At 43.5% G+C, this 18,429-nt stretch overlaps 2 protein-coding genes across 3 annotated transcripts in view; both read left to right on the top strand.

The window, feature by feature from the left end:
* The first annotated feature begins 195 nt into the window (after positions 1-195).
* otc (ornithine transcarbamylase) lies at positions 196-8,478 on the top strand. Its single transcript, XM_018749936.1, has 10 exons — positions 196-390; positions 690-828; positions 992-1,073; positions 2,327-2,414; positions 3,374-3,527; positions 3,656-3,778; positions 4,758-4,811; positions 5,676-5,825; positions 6,013-6,150; positions 8,283-8,478. Exons 1-10 carry the CDS (start codon positions 272-274, stop codon positions 8,340-8,342), a joined length of 1,107 nt encoding a protein of 368 aa, XP_018605452.1. The 5' UTR covers positions 196-271; the 3' UTR covers positions 8,343-8,478.
* Positions 8,479-8,729: 251 nt separating this feature from the next.
* LOC108933113 (tetraspanin-7-like) overlaps positions 8,730-18,429 on the top strand; it is a 32,712-nt gene continuing 23,012 nt past the window's right edge. For both annotated transcript variants that reach the window (XM_018749938.2, XM_018749939.2), the window contains exon 1: positions 8,730-8,859. In XM_018749938.2, the coding sequence (XP_018605454.1) occupies positions 8,779-8,859 (81 nt within the window). In that variant the 5' untranslated portion in view covers positions 8,730-8,778. The remainder of the gene's footprint in view (positions 8,860-18,429) is intronic.

Below are 18,429 nucleotides of genomic sequence, written 5' to 3' on the forward strand. Positions count from 1 at the left end.
TCTAGTAAATACGTTGCCCTGTGCGACTAAAGTATTCCAAATTACAAAAGATATCAATGAATAGCTCGTACGTAACTGGTTGTACGTTTTTATTTCGGCGGTATGACCTTCCCCAGCCGCCGTAAAAACCTATTTGCATCGAAGGTGTGGCTTGTTAATAATTCATGAGCTGTGGGTCTAGTGGGCGGAGCTTATTGACACGCTGAGATTGGAATCGCATTACTTCGTGTTATGAGCCTATCTTCCTCACGTGGGAAGTTCGCGTAATCTTATGAAAGGACCTCATGTGTTGAATTGTTTAGTACAATCACACACAATGTTCTCCGTCAAGAATTCGGTTTCTTGCACACTAAAGACTTTACAGCGCAACCAACACGTACGTCATTTCAGGTGAGAAAAAAATGATGAGCCACACGCACAGCTGAGCTGTCAGTGTAAGTTTCTCGTAACATCATGATGATGCAATAATCATAAATGTTTCTAATCATTGTTTCCTCTGCGGAGAAATTTGGGCAAAGTTCTTCGTTTCTGCCACTAGTAGTAAAAACGCGGTATTGATTTTGTGTCATTACTAATTGATTGGTTCATTTTTTTTTTTTTTTTTTGTAGTTGTAAAGCAAATGTGTTTTGAGTGCACAATCGGTATACCTACCTGTGCCACACTGCTGTGTATCGCTTCTGTTCTGCAGCGGGGCGCGCGCCCTCTCGCGCGCCGTGCAGCTCGCGGGCCGCAGTCTGCTGACGCTGAAAGATTTCCAGTCGGACGAAGTCAAGCATCTTCTGTGGACATCGCACGATCTGAAAAAGAGGATTAAACATGACGGACAGGTACGCGGAGTGTCTCAGTAAAACCGTTATACCAGAATGAAAACCTTTTCAAGTGATGCGTTGCATTTTTTTGGCTGTAAGTGTATTTAATGAAAGTGTTAAAGTGTTTGGTAAATGTCCAAACTTCGGCGGATGAGAATGAAATCTCATCCTCTTTCTACAGTATCTTCCTCTTCTCCAAGGGAAGTCCATTGCCATGATCTTTGAGAAGAGGAGCACGAGAACACGCATGTCCACAGAAACAGGTCTGTCTAAAACACAGTGCAGCCTCTAATGCTGGGAAAGAGGTCCTTACACACAGTCGGTACACCGACACCACTTGGGGATTCTGCCAATATATATATATATATATATATATATATATATAAACTGGGACAATCCACATGTGTATATACACTATATATTTCATATATTTTATATATAGGGGGCGCGGTGGCGCAGTGGGTTGGACCGGGTCCTGCTCTCTGGTGGGTCTGGGGTTCGCATCCCGCTTGGGGTGCCTTGTGGCGAACTGGCGTCCCGTCCTGGGTGTGTCCCCTCCCCCTCCGGCCTTACGCCCTGTGTTACCAGGTAGGCTCCGCGACCCCGTATGGGACAAACGGTTCTGAAGATGTGTGTGTGTATGTGTGTGTGTATCATCATATTACATATATATGCATAGAGTGTATATAATATACATGTAGTACACACAATTTCTGTGTATGCAACCTTTTTCATTTATGAATGGGGACAGCTGGTAGTGCAGTGGTTAGAGGTGCTGCCTTTGGACCCAAAGATCACGGGTTCAAATCTTACCTCCAGCTGTGGTACCCTTGAGCAAGGTACTTACCCTAAATTGCTCCAGTGGACAATTGCCCAGCTCTATGAGTGGGTAGATAAATAGAGGTATCTTAACATTGTAAGCTGCTTTGGAGAAAAGTATCAGCTGAATGAGTAAATGTGAATTTGTGCAGCATGTTACCATTTTGCTGTGTGGTGACAGGGACTCCTGAAAGAAAAAAAGACTTAGGAGATACCATAAAAATGCGGTTAAGTGAAACCGTGGTATGGTTGTATTTCTTTAGTGTTTTAATTTTTAATTTCATCCAGAGTTGAAAAGCAAATGCCTGCAGTGGTTTTTAAAAAAGTCATGCCATAACCATAAAGTCAGTGACCTACTGCTGTCCCCCATGGGATCACCGAAACCTCCGATTGGAACAGGGCACAATAGAAGTGCAGAGTGGGCAGGTTTGGGCCCCTCTGTCTGGATTCTCCCAGCAGCGCTCACCCTGCCTTTCCTCTGCCCGCGCTCTCCATGTGCCACATGAAAGGCCTGTGCATATGGCAGATCAGTCGCTGCTTTTTTCCTCTGTGTCTTTGTGCATTTCGGATGAAAGGCTTGTAGTAATGGGGGGTGACACAATGACACTGGGGTGGGTTTCGCATTCATGCTGGTGGGAGAGAGGATGCTCTGTGTAGATAACAGGCCCTTATTACTCTCTTTCTGATGTACATCTAGGGTTTGCCCTGCTGGGAGGCCACCCCTGCTTTCTGACTTCACAGGATATTCACCTGGGAGTCAACGAGAACACCAGGGACACAGCCAGGTAGGTGAGCCGATCGGTACCAGGTTCCTGATCACCAACACTAAAGCCAAGAGCCTGTCAGGGTAAGAGTTGCGGAGTAAACCTTTCCTTTGTATGAGGGGGTCCACTAGAAGGAAAAACCATTATGTCGGCTTATGGAAATACATACTTTTTTTCCCCCGACAGTAGGCTTATTATAAACTACAGCGACACTTTTTTCTCCAGTAATGCAGTAATTTCACATCCACAACAGGTATTTTATTCCCTGCCTATTATGTGTACTCTGCAAAACTCGCAGACGCTGTACTTCTTCTATAAGAAAATTAACTACTGCATAGGCATCCTGCTTTATACTCCCAGTCACTTGAAAGTCCAATCAAACCAATCACATTGTAGTAAACCTACTCAACACTCTTAACTCCAACTGTTAGAAATAAACCGTATAAACATTTAGATATTAGTGGTATTATTTACATAGCAATGGCATGAGTACAATATATTAATATGTATCAATATCATATAGCAAATGTTTTTTAAGTTGTAAAAGTTGCATTGATTATTAGTTAATTTTCAGTAAAAATTAGCTCTGCCAATGACTCTGAATCAATGGGAGGGCAATCTAATTTTGTCCTTTGTCCAAAGAGACCTGCATAGCTAACCTTCCCCTTAGTGAAACTTGAACAATCTTATTGGGTTCACACTGACCTTTCACACATGTGCTGAGTGCTGCACCTGGGAGTTGAACATATTGGTCACAAACACTATTTTTAATCACTATGCAGCATGCTAGTCTGTGTAAACTCTCGTAGTAATTATTACTAAGAGTTGTCATTGCATTAACTTGTAAAGTATGTTTATATATGAAAAGCAGATTTTTTTTTTTTTTTGCAAGTTGAAGATCAGTAGTCTTCGTTAGAGATTTTTATAGTAGCAGCACCTGGATCATGTCCGTAGAGACCTAACAGATTTTTGTTTTCAAGGGTCTTGTCTGGACTGACCGACCTCATCCTGGCTCGTGTGTACAGCCATTCTACCCTGGAGGAACTGGTGAAGGAAGCATCTATTCCTGTCATCAATGGCCTCTCTGATCTTTATCACCCAATCCAGATATTAGCTGACTTCCTCACCTTGCAGGTATCTTGCAAATGTGGGCTTTTCTTTTTTAACCCATTGCTGCTTAACTGTGTTCGTTTTTTATTCTGAGATACTCTCATAAGGGTTTTCACTTCAAAAAATGGATAAAGAGATCATTTGTTCACCAGGAGCATTATGGCTCTTTGAGTGGCCTCACAGTGTCCTGGATTGGTGACGGGAACAACGTGCTCCACTCCTTCATGACGACTGCTGCCAAACTGGGTGTCCATCTGAGGATCGCCACTCCAAAAGTCAGGCTTCCCTACCTTTCAGTCTCTGCAGACCAGCATATTTAACAGTAGATGCTGTTTGTACCTTCTGAATTCCCTCAGACATGAAAGTGCTCAAACATAGCTTCTGAAATAGTAGTCCAACTTTTGTTTTCCTTTATTAAGCTATTTGTTTTTGAAAATAATTTTCTGGTAATGAGCACTGTATACTTGGTCCTCAGGTTACAAAGTTTTAATTTCTTTTTTAATTTATTCTAAGTGCATTTTCATCACTTGTCAATTATTCTTCTTTTTTATTAAAAAGAGAATGTTACATTCATTTCCATGTCCAAACATTAGTTGGCAGTAAAATGCACCCAAATTGAGTGGGAGTGTGAGATAGGATTAAAATAAGTGTCTCCCACAGGGTGTACAGCATGTGTCTGGTGCTCCTGAATGTCACTGATCAATAAAAAAAAATTGCACATTTAAATCTGTCAGGAGTGCGCATTGAGTAAAAAATTGGTGAGGATTACATATTTTCATTTTAAGTCATTTAATTTTTTTTAAATGTAGCTCAAACTTAATAAAAATGTTAATACAAGTTTCATTGATTATTCTGAGACTTTCATAGAGCCTCCTATTATGTTTTTATTTATTGTATAGATAATAATGCAAGATGATGATGAATGTTGCAACAAAATGTTTTCAAGATAGGCTCTCGAGCACAAATCACTCTGCATAGGACGAGCAGTTTGGTGCAAATAGCATAAATAAGTCTTACTGCAAATTTTTAATTCTAAATTTTCCTGAGATTTTTATTAACGCCAGTCTCCGAAATCAGGTAACATCTATATTATTAAGCTTTTATTGATTGTATGTAAGTTGAAGACCCAGTGTAGTGTGTTTCACATGGTTTCAAATAGCAGTCAGTACTTGCACATAAAATCTGGCCTAAATGAATCTTATCTGTTCTTTCAATGTTATATTGCATTATGTCTGTTATTTTGCATTTCAACAGGGATATGAACCTAATGCCGATGTTCTTCGAGAGGCTGAAAAACTTTCAGAACAGGTGATCTGAATACACATATGAAGTCTTCACAGGGAAATGTCATTATGACATTTTACAAATATAATGTGACTGAAACGTAGCAGACAGCCAGGTTAGATATTTAGTGCACAGCGTGACATTATTGATATGGTATGTGTGCACACAGCGTCAGATGTTAAATGACATTCCTGTCACTTGGGACAGGGGCTCAAATTACTTGTTTAAGTCTTACTTGTTTTATGTGTTTCTTTCTGAATTTTTTCTGATGCCTCTTGTGTCATTCAAAGAAAATGTGCACAAATATTCTTCATGTCTCCAGAGTTTACAGTGATGTTTGTTCCTTATAAAGTTTGATCAGCAATTTAATATTTCTTCAGTGAATGTACTGATTTGGTTTTAAACCTTTTCCTGAGTTATCAGCTATTAATAATATTAGAGTTGAGCTGAGCACATGCAAGAGTTAGAGTTTTTGAAACTTCATTCATAGTCCTTTATCGTTATATACAATGGCATATGAACTATTACTTCAAGTAATGACTTCTCTTGGGCTTAAACAATTAACTGGGCACAAATCAGTCTACATTATTAAAATATAATCTGTATATCATCTAATTTCTTTTCCACGTGTGATGTGGAAATGTACACACTAACATTTCTGTTTAACAGAGGCACAAGAGGAAATGACTATCAAAAGATGTAAAATCCCAGACTAATTAGGTTGACTGGAACAAAAGCCAGACTTCCGTGTTATTCCAGGAATAACAAGAAGCATTAAACGGCTGCTTGTAATGAAAAGGGCGGCAGGGTCTGTTTCCAGTCTATTCAGAGATGTAATTAAATAAATTTATTCATAACCAGTGTGCTCTCAACTCTCATGCGTATCAGTTTGGAACCAGCCTCTTCCTGACCAGCAACCCTGTTGAGGCAGCTTGCGGCAGTAATGTCCTCGTCACCGACACTTGGGTCAGTATGGGCCAGGAGGAGGAAAAGAAGCAGAGGCTGAAGGATTTCCATGGTTACCAAATCACTTTGCAGGTAACAGGAGACCAGGTCCGACTTCAAAATGATCAAGTCTCGCAGACAACGTTCAAGTGATCCTTCTTTGATTTGAATGTTACAGTAGTGTGGTTCTGTTTGTGTGTGAGTAGCAGTTGGGTTACTTTTACCTGTACCTCACTTAGTTCTTCCAAGGATGGTGGTGCTGATTTGAGATTTTCTCCAGACAGGAAGTGTGGCATCACCAGACTGGACCTTCCTGCACTGTCTGCCCCGCAAACCGGAGGAGGTGGACGACCAGGTGTTCTACTCGCACCGATCTCTGGTTTTCCCAGAGGCAGAGAATCGAAAATGGACCATTATGGTAAATAAATTTGACCTGTTGTCAGCATTTACAGTGACCGAACACTACTGTAATGTCACGGTGGGCTTGGAATATGTCTATTCCTTAGCCCACCCCACTCCCTTCACAGATTTGTTATCAAACAGGAGTGTAACTTTGCCAACTGTAGAACAGCAGCATTAAAACGAAAAACCCCAGAGACCAAAACACAGAAGGACCATTTTTCGTATAATCACTCCTCTTGTGATGTGGACCAGCAGTGTTTGAAGTACACTGGTATTTGGAAAGGTAGCTGGCTGCTAACCGAAGGGTACCGTTTCAGAAGCTGGCCGCACTAATCTGCAGTGATCACCTGATCAAGCATGACCCTGCAAGGCCCACTCATCTTACAGTAACCAAGCACACTCTGTTCTCAACTTACAATTGGGACCAAAGTCTGTTAATAGCTCAGTTTGTAAATCCAACCACTGTGTCGCAATCAATGAAAGCTTAATAATACAGCTTCCTGCTATTCATGAGTTAGGTTCTGTAAAAACCTTTAGATTCTGTGAAATTATAATGAACTAAAATCACTGTAAGACTTGTTGTATTTTCATCACCTATCTGTCCTATGCAGGGTCACTGCGCCCCAGAGACTATCCTGGGTGCGAGGTAGCATATGCTGTGGACAGGAAGCCTGTCCAGTGCAGGACTTCTCTTGTTTTTTCTAAACAATTTTAATAATAAGCCTACTTTAAAATTTCTAAAAATACATCATCTCCACAACTTCCTGTTCAATGCCAATTGTTGACCAATAAGTATATGCAACATCAGCATGTGGCCATGTTCCGCTTGCTTTATTATTTATAAAATCAGTAAAAGACAACATTCCTTGATTTATTTACTGGATAGATTCTGTACAAATCTTAGACTTAGCTTTCAGAAATTTAAATATGCTGTAAGACATTTCAAGTTTTTATCAACTTCAAGCTACGTTAAAATTAATCTAATTTAAAATAACTGAAAACAGAAATTTAATTTTCACTAAGTCTGATTCACCTTTAATTTTTACTGATTTTTCGTAAATTTTTGCAACATTAGTCATCTTTCTAGTGATCACAAGTGCTCACAAACACAACACACTAGTTGTAAACACTGTGGAAGTGGCATGAATCATGGTGGTCCCACATTCTCTCCCCATTTGAGTGCATTCTACAGTCTACAGCTGGATGCAGAAATTTGGGTTGCATTTGCTCCACAACAAATTTTGAATATAGATGAGTGAAGAATGGATTTAAAAATAAAGTTAAAATAATAAACTGAAAATATTCCCATTTTCGAAAATGTGTCATTTGAATTTTTGTAACACAAGGACTTGGTGTAAGTCACATGTTATTGAATCACTTTTTTTCTTTATTGAAGGGCAGCTCTTACCTTCCCGGGTTCACAATCGGTCGCAAACTTAAGCGGTTCTAAATGGGACACCAGCCTGCTAATTCCACAGCCAGGCTGTGAACTGTTTCCAACTCTGCAGTCTTATGAGCTCAGGTCTTCCTTCAAAAAGCAAGACTCAACACTTCAACTTTAATTTGTCATCTCAAAAGGAATTTCAATGAAATGTGCTAAACACTAGCTTCTTTCAGATATTCAGATGTTGGGTTTTAATTTCATCATAAATCCTAATTTGCGCCTTTGCCATCATAAAATCTGTATGTAATTCATGGATTTGATAAGTGTGTTTCACAAATTTAATGCTCTAAAGAGATTATCTAGTAACAACACAGGACTGCAAGACATTTTGGTGAAGGACCTAATTGTTGGGCTGATTTAGTGCTTGGAATAGTCATTTGAAATGCCCTGATGGCTGTGTGACATCTGCAGATGTTGGTGTAGTGCTTTGTTTACACTGGATAGTTTTTCAGAGCTTACAGTAAATGTAAATATGTTGAATGTTTAGTTTTAGTGTGTTTGTACTTAAAAGGAGTCATAAAATCAGTGTTTTTAGCTACTGTTTTTCAATATACTCTGAAGATTGTATAAATAAATGGCCTAGTCTTTGTTCAAAGTAAAAGCTCCTTACTGTTATTGCAAGCAATTACACTGTTTACAGCTGAGCTGTCACAGTCCTATAAAAGTTTACAATGTAGGCTAACGTTTTGTCTGTCTGTTTATAGGGCTTGATGGTGTCTCTGCTCACAGACTACACCCCACAAACACCAATGCCAAAATTCTGAAGCCCGCATGGCTTTCAGAATACAGTCTCCATTATGTTAGAAACTTATCATTTCCAAGAGACAAATTATTTTTGCCCTGTTTTGCCTTTTAAATGTTGGACTCAGATGTTAATAAATTCAGATTGTCGTTTCTAAACTATTTGTGTCTCGTTCTTTGTCTGGTTTTTAACTTTGAGGGATTTCCGTGCAGTTTGATAAATCCTGAATAATCATATAACGTTGGGTAAAATTGGGAAAGGGCGCGGATAAGAGCCTTCGGTCCCAAGACCCCGCCCAGTACGGGGGCGGGCCCAAGCTCACCGCCGGAGCTCATTGGACGGAGGTCCGAGGGTGGCTCCGCCCACAGGGAGGCTGCGGCGGCCCGACAGAGCGAAGCCCAGCGGAGAAACGCGGCAGCGCAACTGTGTAAAGAAGCTGCGCCTCACTTCACTGTAGTATGGCATCGAGGAGAATGGAGACCAAACCAGTGATAACCTGCCTCAAAACCCTCCTCATCGTCTATTCCTTCGTGTTCTGGGTAAGCAAACCCCGCGATTTAAAGGCGTTTCCTCTTACTTTTCCGTGACGATACCCCGAAGAAATAAATGTTGCCGTGCAGCTGCCGAAATAAAAGTGAATCTGTCCGTTCTGGGGGCACGTCGATCCGATGTGTGTCAGCGAGTGACGGTCGGGCGGGGGGGCGTATTCCTGCAGCGCTGCACTGGCTGGAGGAGATGTTCTCCACTCCATATTTCGCATCATGCCTTTTCTTTTGTGTGATACTCGTCCCGTGTTTCTCGGACGTCGTTTCCACTCCATCCATGTTGTTGTTTTTGTTCAGTCCGTGTATTGAAATGTTATGTATTCGGCGGCGGAGGCGATCGGATGGTGCTCGACGTGCACTGACTGACGTGGTACGTGTGTGTCAGTGGTTCGACCGCCTCAGCTTTCATATGATGAGTCGAGCTGAGCTCTCGGGGGTCCCACGGTTTTCTCTCTCCCCCCCGGCCCGTCACTTTTCGGAGAAAGCTCCACATAGCGGGGCCAGCAGGCGGTGCAGTGTTTAGCATCCCGTAGTGAATCCCAGTCCTGCTGTACGTCGCACCCTTGACCAAAATATTTATCTTGCTGAACCGATGGATCACCCCGTAGCCGTAGGTAAACTATATAACGGTAAACAATGAAAACGGGTTCCTGTCAAACCCCGAGCCCAAGTGTCGCGTCACGTTCCCGCCCTCTCCGTTGGAAAGGGAGGGAAAACAAATAAAAACAGGTGTGTCGCGTGCCGGTGCGCGAGCGCCGCCGGAGGAGCCCGCGCGGGGAAAGCGCCGCATCCGCGCCGAGCGCGCGGCCTTCCGATCGTCTCTTTTTTAAATGTGCGGTTCGTTCGCGTGTAACACACGGGGTGTTGGCGGTGTTGTTAAGCGATGCGCACTGTGTGTGTGTGTGTGTGTGTGTGTGTGTGTTTGTGTGAGAGAGAGAGAGACATCATTGCGTAGATGTGATGAATTCTGTTAGAGCTCATGTGTAGGAGTTATTACAGGCGTTGGAGTATTTGTTAATTTAAAAAACAAAAAAAAACTAATGGAAATGGGCAAGAGTGATAGGAGAGCCCATTTAGTGTCTTCATCCTCCTTGCAGAGAGTGATGCTGCCAGGATGCTGTACAATCATCAGTCAGTAACCAGTGTGAGAAATGACACCCGACTGTAAGACAAACACTCTCCAAATGTTTATTTGCGTAAATCTCCTTGTTGCACCATTAAAAGCTCAAACACACACACACACACACACACACACACAGTGTCTGAACTGCTTGTCCCATACGGGATCGCAGGGAGCCGGAGCCTAACCCAGCAACACAGGGCGTAAGGCTGGAGGGGGAGGGGACACACTCAGGACGGGACGCCAGTCCATCGCAAAGCACCCCAAGCTCTGCTTGAAACCCAGACCCAAAAGAGAGCAGGACCCGGTTCAACCAACTGCACCACCCACCATTAAAAACTGTGGATTATTAACATTTCTAAGAATGCCCGTGTACAGCTGACAGTGAAGGGTGGTTCCATATAGGCAAGGGATTCAGAACTCAAAACACTTAAGAAACAAAGGTTATTGTACCCACTTGAGACAGAAATTAAAAGCTGTTAAGATGTGGGTTTATTTCAGCAAAGTCTTCTTTTCTTCTTTACAGCTCACTGGTCTCACACGATGACTTACTGAGTATATTTAGTACTGAGAGGTTTGCATCACTATGACCAGCATAATAAAATGGTGCATCAAATAAAGCTACACTTTACTGATGTGGGGGGGGCATGATGGCGCAGCGGGCTTGGCTGGGTCCTGCTTTCTGTTAGGTCTGGGGTTCGAGTCCTGCTTGGGGTGTCTTGTAACAGAGTGGCGTCCTGTCCTGGGTGTGTTCCCTCCCACTCCAGCCTTACACCCTGTGTTGCCGGGTTAGGCTCCGGCTCGCCGTGACCCTGCTCGAGACAAGCGGCTTCAGCCAGTGTGTGTGTGTGTGTGTGTGTGTGTGTGTGTGTGTGTGTGTGTTTACTTATGTGTTACAATTACCAGGAGGTTGGAAATTTCCAAAAGAACACAAAGTAAGAATGGGTTCATCTTGAGGGCCTAAAATTAACCCGCCAGGGAAGTTTACATAACACGGTTTGACATGTGGTAAAAGTAGCCCATGTTGCAGGCAGATCTCATATTTACACTGGCAGCATTTTCATATTCTCATTAAAAATAGATCCTCCTCTGTCACAGTTGGGTATCTTGGGGAGCAGAAGAAGCTCCCCTCCTAAGGCCGCTGGCCAGAGTTTAAAGGAAGCTCGGTCAAGTAGTGCCCACCCAACGTGAACCCCGAGTGCAGAAAGCTTGCGAGATATTTAATATCCTCACCTTTGTGCTTAATTGAAGGACATATTTGGAGTACAGTGATCCCCATTTCTGGTTTTCTCAGATACTGTATGCCCAGGGCTTCCAGCATGGGAAAACTACGGGGGGGATAATCTTGAGTGTTGTATTGGGCACAGGCTCATGAAGGAGCCTTAGCGGGACCCATAATGAAGGGCATGATGGGTAGAAGTAGGACGAAATGGTAAAACCCTTTCCCTGGTCCTGGAATTCCAGTCAGTTTTATCGAAAAAGTATTTGGGTACTCTTGTAATTTGTGTAAACACTCCAGCATCATTGAGATCGGACCCCCGGAAAACCTCTCGTGGAAATTGATTTCTGGAAGTGACCAAATACGCTTAGCTGGCATTTCCTCCCCATTAAACTTTACCATAGTTCTACTTATTTCCAGGCACAAATGATTAAAGTTACAGAATGCATGTTTTTTTTTCATGCTATTTATACTTTTAATAATCATACATGGGAAAATATTAATGGGCAACTAGAAAATCCCTGTATTTCTAAGTGTAGTAAATTCCCTTGAGCATTGGAAATAATGAGAAGAGATTCCTGGGAGAAATGTTCCTTTCTAGGTGCCACATCAGAGCGATCCTGTGTCCTGGGAGAGTTTGTGACGAGAAAGAGAGCTGTGATTGTGTGAGAGGCGCACATCCTGAGCGTAATAAAACCCAAACCCTCCCCTCTATAAATTAATTTTTACCGTATTCTTCATTCGGTAGATCCTGCCGTCACTCTTCAATGGACAGTGGTGATACGTAGGATACCTGGATAGAATCTTTCCAGTTCGGGGGTCTCCTGCAGGTCTCCGGTGCTCTGTCAGATCAATTGCTGCACTTTCGGAGCGTAAAAGTAATGGCTCAGCCATACATGCATGAACATTGAAAAGGTATTTTAGAAGCTGGTGCTGAAAGTAAGAGCAGTCACTGTGAGGTGCCTCTCCCTGCAGTCTTCGCAGTCAGATAATAAAACTCACTGAGCCCAGAAGTCACATGTTGACAGGCGGTGTGAGGGCGGCCGGGTCGCTTTGCTCCCCGCCGATGTCTCGCTTTCACACACGACTGTGAACGGTGGACAGCAGTTGCCCACGCTGGACGGAGCCTCGCATCGCTTTCCTGCATGGAAATTAACCAGTCCTCTGCTTTGCTGAGGTCTAATAGCAATAAGAGAAGGATTATTTTCCGGGGCAGAGAAATTATAATCTGCCTTTGAAAATTACACTTAGTGTGAAATTCGTCAGCAATGCTCCGCTATGAATATCGAGCACAGCAGCCTTTTTACCTGACCTTGACAGGTTTTACTGGGACCTTTTGATTGGAACGTATGACGTCCTTTTCGTCGCAATGTAAAATGTAGCTGCGCTGCGGAAGTGGGATAAGAAGGATTACAACTTTTGTTTTGCTTTTATATTTATAAGTCAGAGGGAGAGAGGAGGAGGTGATTGGCAAGGTTCCTAGGGGCTGGAGCCCAGTGCCTGATGGGAAGTTTTAGAGCTCCCTCTTCCTGTGTAGCAGGCCAAGTGCTGAGACATGGGGCCAACCCTTCGGGGGGTGTCCAAGCTGTCTCCCACATTGAGACAGCAGGGTGTCGCCCCCCCCCACCACCCCCACTTCACAGAGGGACAGAGAGGAGAGGAGCGCTTGAGGGCAGCGACAGGACGAAAGGCACGTGCGCTGTCGTCTCACCATGAACTGAAAGAACTTGCAGCCCCTCCCCAGAGGCAGAGAGAAAGACCCAGAAATCGAACCCGAACACTCGCACAGTTCTGAGGTTAACTGCCTGTTGCAGTTGCGGTCTGTGTTCATACTTCTCTGCATATATGGAGAATTTTAGTGACAGATTTTCATCTCTTGGGTGAAATTATCATTTGGCCTGTATTATACAGTGCCGTGAAAAAGTATTTGCCCCTTCCCTGATTTTTTTATTTTTTTCCATATTTGTCACGGTTAAATGATTGAGATCATCAAACAGATTTTAATATTACACAAAGATAACCTGAGTAAATACAAAATGCAGTTTTTAAATGATGATTTCATTTATTAAGGGAAAAAAGCTGTCCAAACCTACCCGGCCCCATGTGAAAAAGTAATCCCCCCCCCCCTTGTTAAATTATGAATGAATTGTGATTAACCACATTTTGTGGAAAGCTGAGTTAAATTTCACTTGCCACATCCAGGCCTGATTACTACCAGACCTGTTAAATTAAGAAATCACTTAAACAGAATCTGTCTGACAAAATGAAGCACATCTCAAAAAGCAACACATCATGCCGCGATCTAAAGAAATTCAAGAACAGATGAGAAACAAAGTAATTGACATGTATCAGTCTGGAAAGGGTTACAAAGCCATTTCTAAGGCTTTGGGACTCCAGCGAACCACGGTGAGCGCCATTATCCACAAATGGAGAAAACTTGGAACAGTGGTGAACCTTCCCAGGAGTGGCCGGCCTACCAAAATTACTCTAATAGCGTAACGACGACTCATCCAGGAGCTCATAAAAGAATCCAGAACAACATCTAAAGAACTGCAGGCCTCACTTGCCTCAGTTAAGGTCAGTGTTCATGATTCAACAATAAGAAAGAGACTGGGCAAAAATGACATCCATGGGAGAGTTCCAAGGCGAAAGCCGCTGCTGACCAAAAAGAGCACAAAGGCTCGTCTCACATTTGCCAAAAAACATCTTGATTATCCCCAAGACTTTTGGGCAAATATTCTGTGGACTGATGAGACAAAAGTTGAACTTTTTGGAAGGTGTGCGTCCCGTTACATCTGGCGTAAAACTAACACAGCATTTCATAAAAAGAACATTATACCAACAGTCAAACATGGTGGTGGTAGTGTGATGGTCTGGGGCTGCTTTGCAACTTCAGGACCTGGACGACTTGCCATAATTGATGGAACCATGAATTCTGTGCTCTACCAGAAAATCCTGAAGGAGAATGTCCGGCCATCAGTTCGTGACCTCAAGCTCAAGCGCACTTGGGTTATGCAGCAGGACAATGATCCAAAACACACCAGCAAGTCCACTTCTGAATGGCTCAAAAAAACAAAATTAAGGTTTTGGAGTGGCCTAGTCAAAGTCCGGACTTAAATCCGATTGAGATGCTGTGGCATGACCTTAAACAGGCCGTTCATGCTCGAAAATCCTCCAGTGTGGCTGAATTAAAACAATTCTGCAAAGAAGAGTGGGCCAAAATTCCTCCACAGCAATGTGAAAGACTCATTGCCTGTTATCGCAAACGATTGCAGTTGTTGCCGCCAAGGGTGGCACAACCAGTTATTAGGTTTAAGGGGGCAATTACTTTTTCCACATAGGGCCAGGTAGGTTTGGACAGCTTTTTTCCCTTAATAAATGAAATCATCATTTAAAAACTGCATTTTGTATTTACTCGGGTTATTTTGTGTAATATTAAAATTTGTTTGATGATCTCAATCATTTAATTGTGACAAATGTGCAAAAAAATAAGAAATCAGGAAGGGGGCAAATACTTTTTCACGGCACTGTGGCTCACAGGTGTTCTCCCTGTGTCTGTGTGGGTTTCCTCCCACAGTCATACTGTTCAGGTGGATTGGTGACTCCAAGTCACAGAGAGAGTGTTCCATTGATGTATGGATGAGTGACCCAGTGTAAGTAGTGTATCCAGCAGTGTAAATCACCTTGGTGAATAAGGTGTGGGCTGATAACACTACGTAGAGTTCATTGGAATGCCGCTTTGGTGAAAAGTGTCTTCTAAACATAGTTATATATATATTTTTTTAAAGTCTGGTCCTTTGTGTCTGGGTTTTGTTATTATTCGACAGTCAGTGATGTAGTTTTAGGAATAATGACTTGTAACCCAAGGGTCCCCCAGCGAATCCTGTCCTGCTACTCCTCTTTGTCTTTGACCACTGTAAATACACTGTACGAATGGGTAAACGTGTAAATTAGTTTAGCATGAATTTCAAACAAATGGTTTAGCTGTTCGGAGTTCATTGACATATCCTGAATTTGAAGCCATGGATTTTCCCCAAAAACCAAGCTTCACCCACACTGTCAGTCCAGAGGGAAACTGACCGATGGTTGACTCTGGCCAGTGGAATCCGGAGAAAAGGAGCCCTGACCGTGAGGGAGGGAGCATTGCTCATGATTCAGAAAAACAAAATTATGTAACTGGTACAGAGGAGGGGGTGCAGTGGCGCAGTGGGTTGGACTGGGTGCTGCTCTCCGGTGGGTCTGGGGTTCGAGTCCCGCTGGGGGTGCCTTGCGGCGGATTGGTGTCCCGTCCTGGGTGTGTCCTCTCCCTCTCTGGCCTTACGCCCTGTGTTGCCGGGTTAGGCTCCGGTTCCCTGCGACCCTGTATGGGACAAGCAGTTCAGAAAGTGTGTGTGTGGTACAGAGGAAAATTAACTGGCAACAATTTCAGTGAAGTCAGGTGATGAGGTGTCGCTCATGGTTCACAGTAAAAGTGACTTGATTTAAGAAAAGTTAAAACAGCAAATATAAAAAAATCCAGCAGTGATTTTCTTTACAAAGTAAGAGTAAAAATAAAAAGGATCAGTGGGGAAAATTACTCTGAAATTCTCTCGGAATTTACCAAAGTAAAACAGAGTACTGTAGTAAACAGAGCAAATGTAATTTGTTACTGGCCACCTTTGTGTGTCTCTGCACTTCAGTCAGTGCTGCAACATTCTGGACCCAAAGGACAAGACCGACCGATTTCTTCTGCGCAGATTTCCCTCCACCCCGTAGTTATAACACTAAAAATATCATGGTATTAATTCCTGATAAGACACAACACATGTGAAGGTACTACAGTACATGTGAAGCGTCCTGCGTAATCTCACCAGTGCTGTAGATGAACACAAACTGTTGTTTTCTTGGGCCGTGTGATGAGAATCCTCCCCCCCCAGTGGGCCTCCTGCCTGGACCAGCTGTCACAGGATGGAGCAGAAGGTTGACTAAACCCCAGTAGGATGAGACCTTCGGTCGCATAGCGCAGCATAGTACCGGCGCCGGGCCGTTCTGCTGTGCCCGCACACGCCGAGCTGGACTGGCCCGACCCCGCCCACTGTATCCCATCCCCGTGGATGAGGCAGCTCTCCTTTCACCTTCCCTCCCCCTGACCCCCCATGGGCCTCAAGCCCTGAATAGCCTAGAAATGTGTGATCGCACTCGCACTCCCCGACCTCAGCAGCCCCTTCGCTCCACCCCCTTCGCTGCTGTCCTGTTAAAATATCCCACAACGTAACTCAGGCACCTTCATGTTCACTGTGTTCCTCCTTGCTTTTATTAGTTTTGGACATGTCTTTTAGGTTTTTGTTATAGTGCAAGTTTTATTATTATAATTACAATTATTCATTCAGCTCATGGGGTCTACAGGTTTAGCCAGGTTTGTCCTGCTCTCCGGCAGGTCTGGGGTTCAAGACCTGCTTGGGGTGCCTTGCGATGGACTGGCATCCCATCTGGGGTGTGTTCCTTCCCCCCTTCACCCCTGCGCCCCGTGTTGCCAGGTTAGGCTCCAGTTTGCCATAACCCTGCTCAGGAGAAGTGGTTGTAGTCATTGTGTGTGCATTTAGCTGACACTTTTCTTCAAAGCAACTTACAAAGTTAAGGCACACGCACGCACGCACGCACTTTCAGAACTACTCATCCCATACAGGGTCACAGGGAACCAGAGCCTACCCAGTGACACAGGGCATAAGGCCAGAGAGGGAGGGGACACACCCAGGACGGGACGCCAGTCCGTCGCAAGGCACCCCAAGCAGGACTTGAACCCCAGACCCACCAGAGAGCAGGACTGTGGTCCAACCCACTGCGCCACCACACCCCCCAAAGTTAAGGTACTTACAATTATTTACCCATTTATACAGCTGGGGAATTTTTTTTTTTTAACTGGAGAAATTTTAGGGTAAATACCTTGCTCAAGCATATCACAACTGGAGGTGGGAATCGAACCTGCGACCATTTGGTCCAACAGTAGTAGCGCTAACCACTGCACCCTTGGACTTAGTATTATTAAAATTGTTATTATTATGAGGTAATAATAATAATATCAATAATAGTAGTAGTAGTAGTAGGTAACAGTGAAATGCAAACTTGTTACTGCAAGGTGCTTTATGTCCCAAAAGCTACACCAATGGGTCATACTATGCGTTACACTAAATGATTCATTTAAATAAGAAAATAATCATAACTTTGTGCGAATCAAAATGCACGTTTGATAAGTCGTTGCAGACAAGCGCAGGCTTGAGACTGAGGTGCTTTGTAATCGCAGAATATGCTGCCTTATGGACTGTACTTGTGTACCACGCCGATATCGGTGTTATTTTTAGAGAGGACACTCAGAGTTTTCCCGACGAAGGATGTAAACCAGTAGCCTCGGGGCGTTGACTTGTGTGTCCGCTGTGTCAGCTGTTGGAAGTACTGCGATCGGAGCACCGTAGGAGATCACCATACTGTAGGGGGACATGCTGTCACTGAGTGTGTCCCGTGCGTTCAGACAGGAAGCACAAGGCAGTGTGACAGCCAGGAGTGAGGCTCTGGTGTCCCCAGTGGTGTCCACCGTCCCACGGGAAACGGGTCCGCAGTGAATCCACCAGTCCAAGTGACCCAAAGTGGTGGCTTCTCTCCTCCTCTTTGTCCCTGTAATGTTGGGTCTCGAAGATATTTTAAAGGTGTAATTCTAGCCACTTAGTTTTAATTCTCATGCCTTGGTCCTTGCATGAGAAATGAATGTGGCCTTCAAGAAATTTTAATGAGAGAGGGTTTTATTCCCGCGTTACATCCATTTTACACTTCTTCCCAGTGTAATCACTAATGTGACGTGTGCGAAAATGATCACATTGAGCAGTTGAGCGATTCGGTGCACAAGGGCCGGCTGAGCTGGCGCACATGGTCAGCGGCTCATTTCGGAACCGGTAGAAGATCGAATGAAGAGCTGCTGTGATCTCCTTTATGTATTACGTCGAGTTTTTGGAGAGATTAGCTGTCGTTCTCTGTCATTAAAAATAATGATTACCCTTTTTGCTCAGTTTTTCTGCCATGGCAATGAGGAAGCAATTTGTAATAATAAATGACAAGGAATATTTGTATTTATTGCTGCAAACTACCTGTAAATAAACCACTAACTGAAAACTGGAAAAGCGGAACCGAAAAGTGATGAATGGGTGGATATATACATTTTTTATTTTTCCGTAATAAAAACGGGATCTTTTATCGG

This window comes from Scleropages formosus, chromosome 1 (genome assembly GCF_900964775.1).
Source record: "Scleropages formosus chromosome 1, fSclFor1.1, whole genome shotgun sequence".
NCBI classification, from domain to species: domain Eukaryota; kingdom Metazoa; phylum Chordata; class Actinopteri; order Osteoglossiformes; family Osteoglossidae; genus Scleropages; species Scleropages formosus.